The 19,627-nt window shown below is 47.5% G+C and overlaps 1 protein-coding gene across 2 annotated transcripts in view; it reads left to right on the forward strand.

Moving 5' to 3' along the window:
• Positions 1 to 19,627, forward strand: part of DIP2C (disco interacting protein 2 homolog C) — a gene marked incomplete at both ends in the record, with an annotated part of 371,916 nt that overhangs the window by 289,484 nt on the left and 62,805 nt on the right. For both annotated transcript variants that reach the window (XM_080716999.1, XM_080717000.1), the window contains 2 exons: positions 208 to 322; positions 18,519 to 18,658. In XM_080716999.1, coding sequence (XP_080573125.1) covers positions 208 to 322; positions 18,519 to 18,658 — 255 coding nt within the window. The remainder of the gene's footprint in view (positions 1 to 207; positions 323 to 18,518; positions 18,659 to 19,627) is intronic.

The following is a 19,627-nucleotide window of genomic DNA, read 5'->3' on the forward strand; positions in this document are numbered from 1 at the left end:
GTGAAATTATCAGTAGCGGTCTGCATATCCTGTGTGGGGAGTCCGTTGGCATTTCTGTCACTGTCAACCTCAACTGTAGTATGAGACGACAAGGCACCAATAAGTGATCTCTTACCGTTTATCGAGTATATCAAGTTATTTTTTTTCTCAAATCCGTCATTGACAGTGGTGCGGCTGTCTGACCCTTGTCTCTCTCTCTCCCTCCAGGGTCTATTTCTTCTTGTGACGCATTTCTCAACGTCTTCCAGAGCAAAGGCCTTCGCCAGGAGGTCATCTGTCCTTGTGCCAGCTCCCCCGAGGCCCTCACTGTGGCCATCCGGAGGTACTGGGTCTCGGTGGTCCAGCGGGCGGTCCTGACGCGGCAGCAGGAGGGGCCAGGGAGCCTGCCTTCACGTGTGGACGGGGGGCAAGGAGACGACCAGGGGTGCCTGCTAGTGCGGGCTGATTGTAGTTCCCGAGTAACCCGAGGAAACGGGAACTCTTTGTGGGAGGGTGTGAAGACCAGCTGTCCTTGCTGGTCACACTGCAGCTTGTTTACGTCTCAGCTTTCACTTGGGGATGGAGCCGAGTTGACGGATGAAGTGAGGTGCTGAGAGCCAAGCATATGCTCTGACCTGCAGTTACTCCATTCTTCGCTCCTTCCCTCCCTCTCTCCCTCATCTCCTGTCTCCCCTTCCTCCCTCTATCCACCTATTCCTTCTCTTTATCTTCCTCCTCTTCTCTCTCTCCTGCTTCTTTCCTCTCCTCTCTTCTCTCTCTCCTCTCCATCTTTTCTTTCTCCTCTCTTGTCTCTCTTTTTGTGATGGAGATTGAACCCAGAGCCATTCTGCCTCTGAACTACACTCCAGCCTATTATTAATTTTGAAATGGGCTCACTACTTGCTGAGGCTGTCCTGGACCCTGTGACCCGTCTGTCTCCACTTTCCAACTACTGGGTTTATTGGTGTGTGCTGTCACGCCTGGCTGGCATGCACTTTATATTTGATCTTTGTTCTCTGCCCTCTGGAATACTACACTGTAAAGAACACGGGGTTTCTAAGCTCTGGAGCTGCGTAGGAGCACATCAAAGGACTGTCGGGTCTGTGAAGGCCTGCTTATCCCACAGCCAGCATGCGAGGCTTCCCGGGTGCTCTGCCAAGTTCAGCATCGTCCACGGTGTCTTTGGTCATACGATTCTCTGGCCTGCCTCAGAGCACAGTGCTTGGAGGGAAGCGGCTGTGGGGATGTCCGTGTGACTCTGCCACAGAGTGGAAGCACAGTGAATAGCATCGAAAATAAGTAGAAGCCAGGCATTGTGTGGCACACACCTGCAATCCCAGCGCTTGGGAGGCCGAGATGGGAAGGTCGCAGGTTCGAGGGCAGCCAGCCTCAGCAACTCAGTGAGGCCCTCTGCAACTTAGCATGACCTGGGTTCAAAATTTAAATAAAGAAAAATGGGGCTGGGTGTGTAGCTCAGAAGTAGTGCGCCCCTGGGATCGATCCCCAGTCCAAGAGCAACCCTAATTAGAAGAGGTTGCGATGGGGAGAATGAACATGCCAGTTCCAGTGCAAACGTTTCTCTAGCCTCGAGAATTATATTGGTCTGTTTGGAACAAGCGTTTGGCCCTTGCTGAATTTGACGATGCCAGCAAAACCCGCCCAGTCTCCTCGGGGGCTCTGAAACACACAGCTGTGGGCGCTACGGGGTCTTCCTGACGTGCCAGGCTGCAGTTGGTGGAGAATGTAAGCATCATAATGTCCATAGACACCAAAATAACGTACCCCCAGTACCACACACAAAAATAGGCACAGAAAGAAGAAAAGCGTGTGTGCGTGGTAGAAAAAGAAGACAATGTAGCTGCCGCAACAGGCCCAGCTTCCTGCCAGGGAAGAGTTGATCTTCAGCTCTGCAAGACGCACCACTCCGCAGTCGGTGAGATAGAGAAGATTAGACGGATTCCTCGCGGCCGGCGAGGACGTGCAGCGATTAGAAGCGGCGGGTCCGCTGGCTTTTGTGGGCTTGAGGACGTAGATGTCTGTCTCAGTTGTTGCAACTGATAAGAAATAACATAAATCTTGGGACGAACCGATTGCCGCCCGCAAACTGGGACTAAATTGGTCCTGTTGAAAATCCAGGTGAAATAATCTCTCTCGACGATTACACCTCTGGGTTTGCTGAGTGGCGTGAGGTCTTGTCCAGAGGCTGTGGAAGGAGAGCGGTGAGCTGGTGTCTCATGTGGGGGGCCTCCGCGGGCTCCCAGGGTGCCTTCCATGTCTGTGTCCTTCCTCAGCACCGAGGGGCCGCCTCTGCCTCATGGCCCCAGCTTCCCTTCCCAGGTGTCAGCCTGGCCCTGGCTGGAAGACACGCCTCCCCTCCGCCGCTCCCGGCCCATCCACCGCTGCCACAAACAGCAGCGGGGCAGCTGCCTCCATCCCGGGCTCTCCTGGGGATGATGCTCTTTAGCCCAAAGTGCCCTCGTGTTTTCCCGGAGAGGTCTGAGAATCTGTCACGTGCCTGGGATTCAGCACTGGCCCTGGTCTTGCTAGTGAGTCCCGTATCTGTGCTTGTCCCTCAAGTACCCACAAAATGGGGAAAGAAAGGACCATTCTGTTAGGCCAGTTCTGCTTTCAAAAGCGTTTAATGGAGAAAATTAATTTCCTCTCTATTTTAGGGTTAGAAAACTAGAGTCTTCAGGAGACTACAGAACATTAAGAACCTTGTCTCCCCAGCTAGACGTGACAGTGCACATCTGTAATCCCAGTACTTGGGAGGCTGAGACGGGAGGGTTACAGGTTCAAGGATAGCCTCAGCAACTTGGCGAGGCTCTTAACCACTTAGCCATGATGCCATTTTAAAATAAAAATAGGGCTAGGGATATAGCTCAGAGGTAGAATGCACCTGTGTTCCATCCCTACAACCACAAAAATACCTTGTCCCCATTTCCCTAGCACACCTATTTATTGTGCAGATAAACTTGAGCATAATTCTGCGCCATTGCCACTTCAGTGCCGTGAAACCCGCAGAGTGTAGCCTTTGCCGTGGGTGCTCATGCTCTTAGTAAAGGCAGCACAATGTCTTAGTTGTTTTTTTTCTTTTTAACCCTGATTACTGGTTTGCCACTGACTTAGGTATTTATTATTCAAACATCAAACATCTATTTGAATGCCTGGCATTTGCCAGGTAGAGTCCTAAATCTGGGGATGAAACAAGCCAGGAAATACTTGGTTGTATGGGACAAAGTAAAGACTGTGTCAGCAATACATCAAATGAGTGAGAAGATGATTTTATTTTGTGTGATACTAAGGATTGAACCCAGGGCCATTTTATCCCTGAACTATACCCCTATTCTGTTCATTTATTTTTGTGGTACTGGGGATTAAACCCAGGGACATTCTACCTCTGAGCTATCCCCCAGCCCTATTTTTTATTTATTTTGAAACAGGGTTTCACTGGGTTGTAAAGGGCCTCATTAAGTAACTGAGGCTGTCCGCAAACCGTGATCCTCCTGTCTCAGCCTCCTAAATGCTAAGGTGACACGTGTGCGCCACCACGCCTGGCTTATTCTATTTATTTTTTGAAGCAAAGTTCCACTGGGTTGCAGTGGGCCTTGTGAGGTTGCTCGGGCTAGCCTCCAAAGTGCAGTCTTTCTGTCTCAGCCTCCCAAATAACAAGCCTGGTGTAAAAAGATTGTATAGAGCAATACAATTTACCCTGTTGATTTCACAGGGCAAGAAGAGTAGAGTATGTTTGCTGAATTCACAAATGGACAAACTGCCTCTGCTTGTGTTTGTACGTAAAGTTCTTGTGGAGGACAGCCACACCCATTTGTTTATAAATTGCCCTTAGCAGCAGCGACCACGTGGGCCGACTCGAGTCACGCATAAACAGGAAGTGAACTGTCTCGATCCGAGCCCTGGGCTTCTGTCGTGTGCCGTCTTGCATTCCGAATAGGTTTGGGAAAGGTTTGTTACATTCCTCCTACACCACCAGTCAGTTGGAGAAATGATTTTGTGGTAGGTAACACCTTCAGCAAAACAGAAGAAACGTATAATCAAAAGGTGTGGCAGTAACGCAGAGAGATCGTTCTCTCGGTTTTTCAAGCCTGTGCTCTGTAATCCTTGCTGGTTTTCAGACTTTGACAAGATGGTTTTGGCTTGGTGATTCATCTGAACCATTTTTTGTTTGTTTAAATCAAGACATTCTTCCTCGTAGAGGAATTGGATACCTGCCTGCCTTATTCTTTCTCCTCTGTGTTCTGCCCTTGTGGCTCTATATTTTTCTTAATCAAAAGGCCAGACATGGTAGAGCAAGCCTGTAATCTCGGTACCCGGGGGACACGAGACAGGAGGATCACATGTTCAAAGACAGCCTCAGGAATCTCGTGAGACTCTCTGCAACTTAGAGCCTATTGTAAAATAACTTCGAAGGAGTGTTGGGGTGGAGCTTAGAGGAGGAATGACCCTGGGCTTAATCACCAATACCACAAAGCAAATGGATTAAGCATGAAAATCTAGAGTGCACGTCAGTGAGACGTAGCTTAGTTTAGCAGGTTACTTTAGCCACAGGAACCTGCGCGGTCCCATCTTTCATGGTCTTCAAGTGAAGCCTCGTCTGTGCCCACACCTATTTGGTCCTTTGTATCTCATGGCTGCATCAGGGAAATCTAGCGATTGTGCGTCGCCTTTGTTGTGCTCTTGCCTAAAACAAGGAGGGGCTCTAAAGAATGTACGGAAGAACTATTATGCTAAGCCGTGCCGACCGCTTCCTTGCTGAATCTGTGGTATTAGCCAGATGATCATTTATGTGGAAAATCTTCTACAGGTTGGGCATTCCTGATCTGAAAAATGCAAAATTCACAATGCCTTAAGATTTGAAACAAATACATAGCTGGCATTGCAAGTGGGGTTTTGTATCGATCCTCATGTGACAGGTCACAGGCAAAACACAGACACAGCAAACGTCTTATCCAGCACCCCGCAGAGATCTTCCAGCACCGATGTTTCTTTTCTCTGCGCACGTTGATCAGTCACACAAAGGGTAATAACGTGGATTATGTGCAGGCCAGACTGGCCAATGGCAGGTTCCCCGTGATGCCCTGATGTGAGACCAAGAGCATCACCCGGTGCTTTAACTCTGCTCTATGGTATAAAGATAACAAAATACACACACACACACACACATGATTACCTTATAGGTGAGAGAAGCAAGAAAAAGGAGACCTTTTGCTCCTCTGTAGCACCAAAAACCAAGCCGTTAGAGAAACTAGGCAAAGTGAAGGTGCAGAACATCTTGGAGAGGACAGTGTTGGTGAGCCTGGCATGTTCGACCTGAGGGACACACTGTGAGTTCTGTGCTGAAAGTGCAAGTTAAGGGAAAAATTGCATGAAGCAGTAAAGAAAACTCAGCTGCAGATCAAAAGGGGCTACCCATCAGTATTCGGCGTATGCATGCCACTTGATGGCTCACTGCTCTCGAAAACAGGCAAGGATTCTTCAGCATAGAGTTAACATTGAAAGGAGTTAATGATATTCAACAGGCTGATGGCAGAAAATGAAGAAAAGGCCCGGCGAAGCCAGGCTTGGTGCCATGTGCCTGGAGTCCCAGCTGCTCAGGAGGATGAGAAAGAAGATTGGTTTTGAACCCTTGGGGTTGAAGGCGACACAGGGAGACTGCATCTCAAAGACCACTTTGAGTTTTTTTTTTTATTATTTTTTTTATTTTTTTGTGGTACTGGGGGTGGAACCCAGAGGCTTTCTACCTCCGGGCTATACTCCCAGACCTTTTTTATATTTTATTTGGAAGCGGGATCTCACTAAGTTGCCAAGAGCCTCACTAAATAGCTGAGGCTGGCTTCGAACCCGTGCGATCCTCCTGTCTCAACCTCCCAAGCGCGGGGATTACAAGCGTGCGCCACCACGCCCGGCCACTTGGAGTTTTTAAAGATCGCGATGCTCACACACCATGTGAAGTGTGTCCGGGCCACTGGCGATGCAACCTGAGACTGGAACGAGTCTGCAAGGGACCATTGGCCTTCTGGCGTTGCTGTCCCTGTACAACTGCAGCTGATAAGGCAGACCCTACAGTGGATTAAGAGAATAACGATGGCGGGAGACGAGGCATGCCTACGTGTGACCTGCTGCAGTAGGCAAACGCCAGCGTCCTTGCTGTAGCAAAGGAGACGGTTTCTTACCAGTCTGCTCTAAGGCTAGCGACTCTGCCCAGGTCCTCCAGGACATCCTTGCGGATGGCCCTCATAAACACTCTGCGTCTCCTGCTCGTGCACACTGCCGGGACGCGGGGCCGGGTGACAACTGCAGCATCTTGTTATTTCCTTGACCTTTCTGCTCACCCTTTGGCTGAAATTCTCATTAAGGGAGATTTTTTCATATGTTCTGAACACAATTGGACTTCATTAGTCTAGCTGTGTGGCCAGGATATCCTTAGGTAAATGAAGATGAAGTGTAAAAGTGCTTTCTTGAACAGAATGCCAGCAGCAACGAGTAGTGATAAAGGCATGGAAGGTTTTCAAAATCGCACCGGATGCTGTGTATGCTGGCCCGTACGCCTGGAGCACAGTGGCCAAAGATGAAGTGGTGTGGACCTAGTGCAGTCTCTGGTCGGCAGCTTTGCTGTGATGGGTGAGGTGGTCGCTTTGAAGGATTCTGTATGTCAGGTGAGAAAAACCGGCGCTCCCTACAGATGTGGAACGTGTACCTTCGGCGTCCCTTGGTGTAAGCTGGACGAAGGTGAGCATCAAACCTCGTCCATGATGAGGCCCCAGTTCTGTTCATTCATTGACTGACGGCAAGATTGGCGAAGTGGTTCTGCAGATGATGACGACGAAGATGACGTGAACAGTGGAGAAATCGCTGACAGGGTACATGTGACGGGTTTATTAGAGAACTAGAGGGGCATGCGTCCGTTACAAGACAGGAAATGACATCAGTTGATCCATTCAGGCTTCTGAGACAAAAACTCTTAGGAATTACAATTCCAGAGGGAACCTTTTTTTAAAAGTGGAATGCCCCCTCACGCCCTGAGGACCTACGTCCTGGTCCCTCCACTCTGTTTCTCTGGACTTAAGATAGAATGCGCAGCCACCTTCGATCAAAACTTGGCTTCGTGGGTGGTCTGCGGAGCAGAGCTTCAGCAGAATGGCGGGGGCGCCTTGTGAGCAGCTGCTAACCACGCTCCTGAGGCTTGTCCAGAGGAACTTGTGAGCCAGAGCCAGCAGGTGGAGGTCTCAGCAGCGACATCCTCAGCGATGCTCTGGGTGACGGAGAGAGCCCATGTAGACGCTGCGGGTGGGCGCAGGAGAAGGTTCAGGAGATTGGCTTCCAACCTCACTTCCCAGAGCAGGGCACAAAACTGCCGGCAAAGCCGTTGAGGTGCAGAAACCGATGAGAACACGGATAGAACGAGAGTGGTACCCGTCTCCAGCATTGCGCCTGGTGGTGAGCACGTGAATGCTGACGCCAAGCCTCTCCGTGCCTGGTCTCGGGAGGTGAGTCTCGGGATGTGGCTCGCTGCTGTGACCTCTCTCCAGACCCCCCTCTCTGACGTTGCTGGCAGTGAGTCTCCTCTGTGCTGGCTTTCTGCCTAGTATCCTCCCTCAGGTTAAAGGACAAACTAAGGGGTGGAGGAGAATGCAGAGGTAGGATCTGAGTATGAGAGGTTCAACTCGGAATAACAGTGCAACGAAAATTAAAAATCTCTGTCGTGTTGATTTCCTCATCTTAGATCATTTTTCTGTCCTATCAAGGTAGTTGCTGTCTCTGTATTTACTCTTTTTTTCTGGTGTTCTACCTCCGAGCCTCACCCCCGGACCAATTTTAATTCTTTGGAAACGGGTCTCTGTAAGTTGCTGAGAGCCTCGCTGTGTGTGAAGCTGGCTTCGAAGCTGCGATCCTCCTGTTCAGCCTGTAAAGTAGCAGGATTATAGAGGTGTGCCACCACACCGGCTTGTGCGTCTGGTGCGTGTTGAAACTATTTACTGCTGGCATTCATACAAAAAGATAATCCTTATAATTAGCTATTACTCTTAGAGGTTCTCATTGCCTGGAGGTGAATTTAGGTGATGACAATTCTATTTTAACATCAGATATCTTTATGAGAGAAACGAGTCTAGATTCTTATAGCTTTTCTTTGTTATGTTGAATTCGCTTTCAAATATAATTTATGAAAGCCGCACCCAATTGCTTTAACATACTCCTCCCTGGATTGTTTTCTGTAATGGACAAGTAGAGGCAAAGTACCCTGGGTTTTGCTGTTGCCAATCAAGTGTTGCATCACGTAGAAAGGGTGCCACACATTTCCATGTCTGGAAGCTCATACTGCATTTTGTCTTGACCAACTATTTTCCCAGAATGTACTGAAGGTTTGAAACAAGTCTTTGATGTGCAAGGGGCCAGAAGCCAGATCATCTTTAAAAATATAATTTGAACGCCTTCTCTAAAGCCATGTGAAAGGCGTGTCTGGGAAGGCTTCTTGATGGATTTGGGGGCGGGGACAAGGTGAATGCTTTCTGAAGCATCTTTAGAAAGAAAGCGTAGGGCTGGAGGCATAATAGTTCATATGTTCTAATACTTAGATTTTTAAGGCAAAGCTAGCTTTTGGGTGTTGTGTTGTGCAGCTGTGTGGCAGAGAGAGGCCAGCAGAGGACTTGCTCATTACAAGACTTGAGGATTGGCATTGTCTCTGATGCCATCTTCGTGGCACCGATAATGCCCCATGTTTAATCATCTGTGGGGTCCGGCTCGTCCTGCCCTGGTAATGAAGCAGCGATTGAAGTTCCGGTAAACAGCGCAGTGCAGCTGATTGCTTGCCCGGCTTTTGGTCCACTTAATTAAAAAATGACAGTCGGTTATTATCTCTGAGCAGGAAAACGAAACTAGAGGTGCATTTGCTCGCTGTTGGGAGATGTTTGGCCCTTGTGGATCACGTGTCACTGGGTGATTGTCTGCAGTAAGAAATGCCCGTCAGCAAGCCGGGTGGCTACGGGAAAGCTGCGCGTGTGGCAGTGGGTTTAGGCCATGGGTGCCAGCCAGCAGGGCTGGGCCAGGAGTCAACCTTTGCAGACTGCGGGCCTGAGTCCTGGAGCTCCGGGCCCGGTGGGGTGGTGGCCAGAGGCTGCGACTGTTGAGTACCTTTACGTCGTTTCTCCCATGCAAAACAAAATGCCTCTTGCGCAAGGGAGAATGTGTTGGATGATTCTAGAGTTCCTAGAATCAATACCACCATCTTGATGAACGAGCAGGGTGCAGAGGTGCTTCTGAGAGCTGGCAGCAGGACCCTGGTGGTGGTGGCGTGGGGGTGCAGGCTGGTGCCTGGGACTCAAGGTGTCCCCTCCAGCTGTGCTCCCAACACTGAAAGGCAGACGAGTGGTAAGACTGGCCCTGGCAGGGTGTCCCTGAGAGCACGGGAGTCTCAAAACAGTGACCTAGCCGCGCGTGGTGGCGCACACTTGTAATCCCAGCATTCGGGAGGTGAGACCAGAAGATCGCGGTTCGAGGACAGCCTCAGCTACTTAGTGTGAGACCCTGTTTCAAAATAAAGAATAAAAAATTGGGCAGGGAGATGGTAGCTTGGAGGTCAAATGCCCCTGGGTTTCATCCCCAACCCCCTCCCTCAAAAAAAGTGAGCAGCCTTCATTGCAGGAGGTTGGAGCTTTTTAAGAACATGAGTTGGAGAACTGGCAGGGGCAGGAGACGTGCCTGTCTCTGTGGCTCTGTCCCCATGTCTGTTGATGTGCGTGCACCGCACCTCACACCTCAGCCCGGCAAGGGCGAGGAGTAGCTTGCTTCTCAGGACTGTACCGGCAACCTGTGCCATCTGTGTTTTTACCCAGTGTTGTGGTTTGCAGGCGTCCCCTGAAATCCACAATTTGGAAACTCGGCCCCCAGAGTCCTAAGTTAATAGTGTCGGAGGTAGGACTTGGGGAGGGGTGACTGGGGTTATTTGAGGTCATAAGGGTGGGGACCCCAGAATGGTATTAGTGATTTTGTAGGAAGAGGGAGAGAGACCCTGCCTGGCCCTACATGGCGAAGCAAGAAGGCTTTGAGCAGATGCCAGGCGTTGCTCTTGGGCTGACCCGCCGCCAGAGCCAAATCCAACTCTGCTCCGTAAACGGCCCAGTCTGTGGCATTCAGTGATGGCTCAAGAAGACGGACTCCTGGGTGTTAAAAGTAATTTCTTCAGCACTGTCACCATCCCACAATACCTTGTGTGCTCCCTTTTTGTGTCAAAACTAGTTGTAGAATAGAAAGACCTTGGCGGAATGGGGGCTCGCGGTCCCAAACTCACCAGCAGAGTTACAACACAAGAGCAAATGCAAACTGAAAAGAGGGTGTTTTCTGTCCCTTGGTGTCTCTGGACTGCCCGGATGTGTTTAGTCACTAGAATAACAGATTCCTTAGAGCGACATCTCGATAGTTTATTGAACTAAAACAACTACTTTTAACTTTTTAACTACAGGTATTTGTGTCAGGACAAATACCTGAAACTACAGGTATTAATTTCAGGACCTTGCTTCCACAATGAGAAACAATGAATATATAAAAACCTAAATCGGTAATTCCAGAGAAAGACAGATACCCTCTAAGCTCCCTAGTCATTTTCTTTTTCAACTTCAACCCAGAAGTTTATATAAAGTTGGGAGAAAACCCTAATGCCCATCTGATAGTGAAATTGATCAGCTTCTGCCTGGGACATAACCAGGATTAAAAGAAAATAATAGCCCAGGAATTAAAGTGGGGCTTTCAAGAGATTTTGTTGTTGTTGTTGTTGTTAGTACTGAGGATTGAATCCAGAACATCCTACCTCCTGGCTACAACCCCAGTCTTAATTATTTTTTTGAAACGGGGTCTTTCAAAGTTGCCGAGGAGTCCCTCAAAGTTGCCGAGGCTGGCCATGAACCTGCTACCTTCCTGAGTCAGCCTCCCAAGTAGTGGGATTACTGGAGTGTACCACCATGTCTGACTCTGAAGAAATTTTTTTTGACTACTCAGACTTGGAGAAGAGATTCATGGTCTTTTCTTTAAAACACAGCAAGATAAGTTGGTAAACAATGCTTGTCATTTTATCTAAGTTTAGATGAAATCTTACAATACCCCCAACCACGAAGTAGTTTAGAGGTAAAAGTCAGCTGAGAAACATCTGAATTCGGTGGCACTGGGGAGCAGAGCAGCTGTGTCGCCCTGTGTTGCAGGGTGTATTCTGCCTGCATTGTGTTTGATTTCATTGTGCCCAGGTGTGTTTTGGCAAAGGCAGAAGACAGCTAAGGAGGAGGTGGCCCTGTAGCACCTTACATGGACTGAGGTTTATATCTTAAGACACGGGAAGGCAGACAAGGCAAGTAAAAAGCAATTCCCAAAGCATTGCTATGATCTGGTAATCACACAAAAAAATATCTTCAAATAGTATTTTCATCAAGAAAAAAAATCCCAAGACTTTGCACTACCGTGGTTAGGGGAGGAAGTCACACTGTAGAAACAACTTTTTTTTTAAACTTTCTCTGGCACCTTGTAATTATAATCTTACATCATAGTGAAATTCGTAGTAGTAGAAGCAAGCCAGACATGGCGCACACTTGTAATCTCAGCATTTGGGAGACTGAGACAGGAGGATCGCGGTTCATGGATAGCCTCAGCTACTTAGTGAGGCCCTCTGTAATTCAGTGAGACCCTGTTTCAAAATAAATAGGGCTGGAGGTGGAGCTCAGAGGCAAAACGCCCCTGGCTTCCCTCCCCAGTACCAAAAAAAAAAAAAAGTGATAGAAACAGGTCCCCCAGGACTTGTGTGTCTCTTTCCGGATCCTCTCTTACTACCCGTTCCCCCCTACATTTATTAGTGACGTTGGTAGTGATCCTTTCATAGGTGGAAATAGTATTATTTGAACAGTCTTCATTTTTCTTTTCTGCCCCTCTTTGTCTTTCCACTATTTCCAATTATCCAAAGCCCCCCCTTTTTTTTCCAGTTTTCTCTCTGGCTCCATATATGGAGAAAAGAAAACAGGGCCCTTGACTTTGAGACATAACATCATGTCCTCTGGTTCCATTGGTTCTCCTGAACATGACATCTCACTAGTCACAGCCGAGTAAAACTCCATCCTGTGCATATATTACCAGACTTTCTTGATCTGTTCACCTGCTCACGGATCCTAGGTTGGTTCCACAGTCGGCTATAGTAAATTGTGCTTCTCTAGACAGGGGTATGCAGGTCTCACTGGAGCGTTCTAAGTTTTGGAAAGATAAGAAGTGGTAGAGTTGGGTCATATAGGGGTTCCATATCTAGTCTTTTGAGGAACCTCCATCTGATCCCATAGTGGTTGTACTACTCTACACTCCCACCAGTGGTGTACAAGAGTTCTGTTTCCCCACACCCTGCCAGACTCATTTTCCTATTTATTTACTTATTTATTTATTTATGTATTTATTGCAGTACTGGGGATGGAACCCAAGGGCATTCTACCTCTGAGCTACACCCCAAGCCCTAGTTTTTATTCTTTATCTTGAAACAGGCTCTCACTGAGTTGCAAAGAGCCTCACTAAGTAGCTGAGGCTGGCCGTGTGAACCACGATCCTCCTGTCTCAGCCTCCCAAATGCTTGGATTACAAGGGTGCGCCACCACGCCTGGCTCATTTTCCATTTTAAATAGCTCTTAAAATATCTTTTTTTAAAATGGGCATGTAATGTGCTTACCAAAGAAAATAACATTAAATGAACTCATAACTTTACTATCCTATGCTGCTTTTACTTTGTATCTTTCTTTTTGGAAAAAAAGAAAACTAAGACTTCAGGTATGTGTTTCATTCTTGAAAGTTACCACACTAAATAGTGAAGTTACTTTCATATTTTGTACTGAATTTGGGGATTTTTACCTGGCACTGTTAATGCATTAGAGGGTTGTTTGCTGTAGTTTGAAAAGACCCGCTGGGAAAGGAAGAAATTCATTTCTGGTGCTGTGTCCAGTGTCTGTATATGTTGGGCCACGTGTGCACTATAGTAAAGACTCATTTTCCTTTGCCTAAAAAACATCTTGCCCATGTAGTGGTGCACACCTGTAATCCAAGACATGGGAGGCTGAGACAGGATCAGGAGAATCGCATGTTTCAGGCCAGCAGGAAGTAACTTAGCAAAACCCTATTATAAAATAAAGTACAGCCAGGAGTGTAGCTCAAAGGTAGAAGGACCCCAGGTTCAATCGCTAGTACCATACATGCACCCAAAAAGACGCCTTTGGAAACACCTGGTGTCTCAGCAGCAAGAGGAAGAATTCTTCCTTCCAGGCTCTGGTCCCCAGGTCCTATCAGAAGGCCCTCACCTCCAATTGCTGACAGTAACTTCTCAGTAGTTGATTTTGTGGAGCCCAAACAGGTTTCCGCACGGTTGCTGCTGTGTGAGATGTTGATACCCTGCGGGGTGTATGTCCTCTGTGGGAAGACGCCGGGGTCAGGGGTGGAGCTGTGCCTTGCTCTCTGAGCCTGCGCTCTGCTCCACCATTGTGTGTTGGAGGCTGTCGGCCTGGGCCCAGCTGGCTCCTCACATGCAACATGGGCGTGCATCGCCTTCAGGACTTGGACTTTACATCCGTGAAGTGGGGTTCAAAGCAGGACCCCCTCGTAGGCCCGTGCAAGCACTAAACAGGATGAGTTATATAAGGTGCCTAAATATGTTGGACGTACAGGGAGACTTCACACAGAGTGGCTTCAAGTATCACTGATGTTTTGTGTGTCATTTTACAAACTATGACATAGAAATACGACAGTAAATGGTGGGGAAGAGGAAAGGCCAGTTGACCATGTTTATTCTCCAAACTCTACCATAACTCTAACATTGTTCGTACGCTGAGAATTCCTGAGTTAGAGGTTACCTATCCAAGACGAAAGAAAAGAAGAACCTTTGTTTTCTAACTTGTAAAAGGATTCTTTCTGTGAATGACAAACAGCGTTAAAGCTTTGGAAGCCCAGTCACAGTTACTCTCTTAAACCCTAGAAATGGAAATTGTCCATTTATTTTGTGTTAATGCACGTTGAGCCTGGCCAGGCTCCGTCTGCTGCCGAGGGTGGCACTGTGGAGATGCGCTCATGGCAATTTATAGTAGCTATATCTTCAGGTGTTAGCGCAGCAAGATAAGCTAAAGGCTTATTGAGAGGTTGGCCTTATCACGGCATTGTTATTTTTAATGCTAGGTGTATTTTTAAGTGTTGCACACTGCTGGGTCGAAGCTGCTGGGCTCAGAGCACGTTATCCAGGCCAGTGCTGAGGTTGAACGTGGCCTTCTTTCTTTCCAATTTGTTTTAATTAGTAGTTTCCACGTCCGTGCAGTACTGTGTACTGAGCTCCATCTTCTCCCTTTGTAACTGAGTGTAGAAGCCGCTTCTCTACATTGTACAAATACCTGAAACAATTCTCCTTGACGTGTGTGTTCCTTGTGAGGCCCCTGGAGCTGACAGTCCTCCTCCACTTGATCCTGAAATTGAGTCTGAAAGTGGACAGATGGGTCGCCCTCTTTACAAGCCATTACTTAATTTAGCATGAGTGCTTACTAAAGTCACTGTAGTTGAGTCACCACGAATTCTGTATATCAGGATTATTTTTCCACTTCGCTGCCTAGTTCTTCTTCTTGGAATTTTTATCCTTGGGAGAATGGTGGTGGAGAAAGATCATCTAACTTTGTTAAAGACCCAGGGAACACAAACTGAGAGAAACAGTGTTTTGCTCACCAAATTGCAAAAGATTTTTAAAGTCTGATTGTCAGTGTTAGCAAAAGTAGATGGAAATCAGTGCTGCTTGGGAGATGGCCTAGCTGGGTTTGGTGCCTGGCTCCGACCAAGAGCTGTGGTTGTGCCAGCGACCTCTCCCCACCTCTGCACAGGATTTGCTGTAACGAATACCTCAATCCAGGCAAGGTGGCGCACGCTTGTAATCCCAGAATTGGAAGGTTGAGACAGGAGGACCACAGTTCGCAGACAGCCTCAGCTACTTGAGGCCCTTTGCAGCTTGGTAAGATCCTGTTTCAAAATAAAGAATAAAAAATCAGGCTGGGGATATAGCTCAGAGGTACAGTGACCCTGACTTCCATCCCCAGTATGTCTCAAAAAATATATATACATCACTAACCTACCTAGTCATTGTTAAAAATATGAAATATTTAAGGCCGCATACAGCCTGCTATCTGCATGTCTAACAAATGAGAACAATCACATTCTGTTGGTGGGAATACAGATGGGCATTTTCTTTTTCTTTTTTTATTTTTTTAAAAGAAGTTTATTAAAAGATGGAAATACAGAGAACAGGAACAGCTCCATACCAGACTGACATGGAGGGGTGACTCGAAATGAATACACCCGGCATTTTCTTTTTAGAAGGCCATTAGGTTTTCTTTAAAATTTAGATGTATGTCTTTTTACATGTGTAGCTTGGCAGAAGTGGTGCCACTGTACAAAAAAAAAGTGTAAAATGACTATATGATCCCATTACTGAATATTAGGGAACAATTAAGACAGATGAGTCCCTCGGCAGGTACACGTCATATGTGCATGCACAAATACTCAAATGGAAAGATATGCAGGTATATTTAGTGAAAATAGCACATTGCCAAAGCATAAACACGTTGGGATTCGGCTTTTGTTTGAAAACAAATGCATCTGTATGTGTACATGATTTATATTTTCCTACAGAATAGTCTGGAGTTTGATTTCTTGATTACTAGTGAGATAGGCAATTCCATTGACAAGCAGGTGGCACATAAACAGGGACTTAGCCTTTTATTTTTGTTGAAATACTTGCCTTGGCCATGCTAGGAATGTACATACCTGTGTGTTGCTCATGGTTTTCACTAAAGATATCAATGAACCAAGATGTGTGTGCTGTCCTGGGGTAGGAGCCAGGAAACATCCGGGAGGGACACAAACCTGTTGAGATCTAGAGATGGACTCATAGATCTGAGTCGCACTAAGCTCCCACACCCTCTTATTTGGGCAACAAAACTAACATTTCTGTGAATGCGAGTTTCTGATAATGGGGAAACAATTAGATCGGCACATAGTTTGAGTCCTATAAGAGAAAGAACCCTGTGGTCTGAGTGTACTCTGACCAGCAAAGGAATCGATTAAATCTAAACACAGGGTGGTAGGTAGATAAAATTAATACTGGGTATATGTACCTGGTTCTGCAGGTACTTAAAAATTACGTACATGGCCGGGCGTGGTGGCACACGCTTGTCATCCCCGCGCTTGGGAGGCAGAGACAGGAGGATCGCGCAGGTTCGAAGCCAGCCGCGCGCGCTGGCTTAGGAGACCCTGTTTCCAAATAAAAATGTAAAAATAGGTCTGGGAGTGTAGCCCGGAGGTAGAAGGGCTTCCAGGAACCCCAGTACCACCAAAAAAAAAAAAAAATTACATACATGTACAAATCCATTTGTTTTTAAACAAAAGCCGAATCTCAATGTGTTCATGCTTTGGCAATGTGCTGTTTTCACTATCTGTACATCTTTCCGTGAGAGGATTTGTGCATGCACAGATAGTGTGCCTGCCAAGGAATTCATCTGTCTTAATTGTTCCCTAATGTATTAGTGTCACAGAGTGATCATTTTATAAGCTTAATAGAAAATTACCTAGAGCAAACATGGTAGATAACCTTGAGATGTTGTCTTGGTTTTCAACTATTGATGGCAGAGAAGAGGGTCTTGTAACCCACGCAACAAACTCTGCGTTCCTAGATCTTCAAAAGAACCTCATGGTCCTGATTTCTGGTTCTCAGAGGCTTCTGTCACCATGTTCTAAATCGTCCCATACTTGGAATAATCATGGCTGGTCCTGAAATTTGTTCTTATGTGGCTTTTTAAAATCCTAAACATAGCTGGGCATGATGGTGCATGGTTGTAATCCCAGCATTTGGGAGGCTGAGACCAGAGGATTGTGGTTCGCGGACAGCCTCAGCTACTTAAGCCCTTCACAACTTAGACCCTGTTTAAAAACAAAGAATAAAAAATAGGGAAGGGGGTGTAACTCGGAGGTCAAATGCCCCTCGGTTCCATCCCCACACCCGAAAAAAAAAATCTGTGTGCGTGTGTGTGTGTGTGTGTGTGTGTGTGTGTGTACCTGTGCATGTATGTTTTCCTGGGGATTGAACTCAGGGGCATTCTACCTCTAAGCTATACCCCCATCCCTATTTTATTCCTTATTTGGAAACAAGGTCTTCTTGAGGCTGGCTTCAAACCTGCCATCCTCCGGTCTCAGCCTCCCAAATGCCGGGATTGTGGCGTGCACCACCACACCTGGTCCCTAAATATTTATTGTTAGTATAGTATATCGCTTTCCTAGGACCATCTTAACAACCACAAACTGGCTGGCTTTAGAGAACAGAAATTTATTCTCTTTCTCTGGAGGTGAAATTTCAAATTGTAGTTGTGGGCTGGGTCAATTCCTTCTGGAGGCTCCAAGGCCTCCCTCCGGCCACAGGAGGCTGTTGGCAGCCCTCAGCTTTCCTTGGTGGCTTCTAGGTGTGTCTTGCAGGCTGCCTCTGTCATGAGAGAAGGTTCTCCGTGTGTCTCTTCTCTTAGGAGTACACCAATACCTGGATTTAAGTTCTAAATGACCTTATCCTGACTTGATTACACCTGCCAAAGATTCTCTAACCTGGCTCTTACTCTGGGTACCAGGAGTTTACCTTTTGAGAGGGAGATAGTTTAGCCCGTAAAAGACACTAGGTTTGTAATTTGGGGCTTTTACATTGAATCTTTGTGGTGGACCATAATGGAGGGTGCAGATGGTGGTGGAACCTCTGGGAACTCTGGTGTTTGTGTCAGGTTTTTGCTTTGGAGTCTTGGGGGGGGCAGGAGAATAAAACTCACTCCTGTTATGAGCTCACTGTGTCCATGTAATTTCGCATGGGTTTTATTTGGACGTTTCATCGTACCGGGGCTTGAAGCCAGGAGTATTCTACCTCTAAGTTTTACCTTTTGTTTTTGGTGTTTCTGAAACATGGTCTTGCTAGGCTCTTGAGTCACACAACATTGCTGAGGCTGCCCTCAAACCTGTGACCCTCCTGTCTCAATCTCCCAAGTGTTGGGTTTACAGGCATCCATCACCATGCCCAGTTTATTTAATCATACTTTTTATCTGGTTAGTTTTACCCTTGTAAAATCTTACAGGTAAAATAATCGTATTTCTAGGCTCCTGTGTTGTTTTTAATATACTGTTTTCTTGATTCAAATGTAATCTGTTGCAGAACCAGGGGTGCAGCCGGGGGTGGGGGGTGTCAGTGCATCTCCAGAGCCCTGAGGGAGGGCCAGGAAGTCAGCAGAGCCCTGTATTTGTGATTCCCAAAGAGTTTTGTAAAATAACCTATCATACTCAGAGGTATGAGAGGTTAAACCAGAGCAAGAACTACTGGTGTAGGAACGGAACAGAGGAACGCTTTTGGCCTCCGGCCCTGTCTGCCAGGGGATTTAGCCCCGCAGGTGTCCACGTTGACAGGTCAGCACGATAGAGGGGCATGTCCGCTTGTGCATACTCAGATGAATCTACGGTTTCAGGCCCACGGACGACAGCAACCAGCCGCCGGGCCGGGGCGTGCTGTCCATGCACGGGCTGACCTACGGCGTCATCCGCGTGGACTCGGAAGAGAAGCTGTCGGTGCTCACGGTGCAGGACGTCGGGCTCGTCATGCCTGGGGGTGAGTGCGGGCCGTGGGGTCAAGTCCGCGCCCCAGCCTCTGTTCCCACGGGCTTTGCTGACGCCCATCGCAGCCCGCCGCTTCCTGTCTGATGTGGAGTTATCCATGCGAGCTGAGCGCTGAGAGGTTGGCTTTAGAAATAATCACGAAGCTTTAGGTAGCTGAAGTCACATTTCCCCTCCTGAGAAAGGAAAACCCCAAATATCCTGGAAGCTGGAGGGGAGCATCTTTGCGTGCTAGGAGCCCGGTCTCCCCTTCCCTCAGAAGGCGTCAGGGGTCAGCTTGGTGCCCCACACTGGGTCTGGACGGCTCCCCATCTAGTCCTCAGACTCTGAGGCCAAAGTAGGACACCCAAGCTTGGCTTTCCCAGAGGTAGCAAAGGCTTTTGGCAGACGTGTGTGAAAAAGGCAAGAATGTGAGTCTGCAAAACTTGTAAAGGTTGTTTTTAGCAGTAAAATCACAAAAACCACTTCGACAAACCCAGAGGCACCTAGTTGAAAGGTCCCCGCCTTACCTCCCCACCTGTCTGCACAACGTGTGCTTTGAGGACCTCCAGGGAACTATATGCAGGACCCCAGCTCACTTAATTTTTTTTGGGGGGGGATACTGAAGATGAAACCCAGGGACCTTCATCCAAGCTGCACCCCAGTCCTCCAGCTGCCTTCTTTTTTATTTATTTTGAAACAGTCTCCCTAAGTTGCAGAGGGCCAAACTAGGTAGCTGAGGCTAGCCTTGAGTCTGCAATCCTCCTGTCTCAGCCTCCCAAGTACTGGGGCTGGAAGCATGTACCATCATGCCTGGCATAAACTAGTTTCTAAGTCAATAGAAGCGTCAGATGATGCGGTTTAAGCAGAATCCCTCTTCTGGGTAGGAGAAGGATCTGCTAGGTTTCTTCTTAGAAATTCTCCAACACCATAGAAAGCAACACATCCTCACGTGGGTGAGTAGTTGTATGTTGTCTTCCTTAGG

This window comes from Muscardinus avellanarius (assembly GCF_963383645.1).
Source record: "Muscardinus avellanarius genome assembly, chromosome: 20".
NCBI lineage: Eukaryota > Metazoa > Chordata > Mammalia > Rodentia > Gliridae > Muscardinus > Muscardinus avellanarius.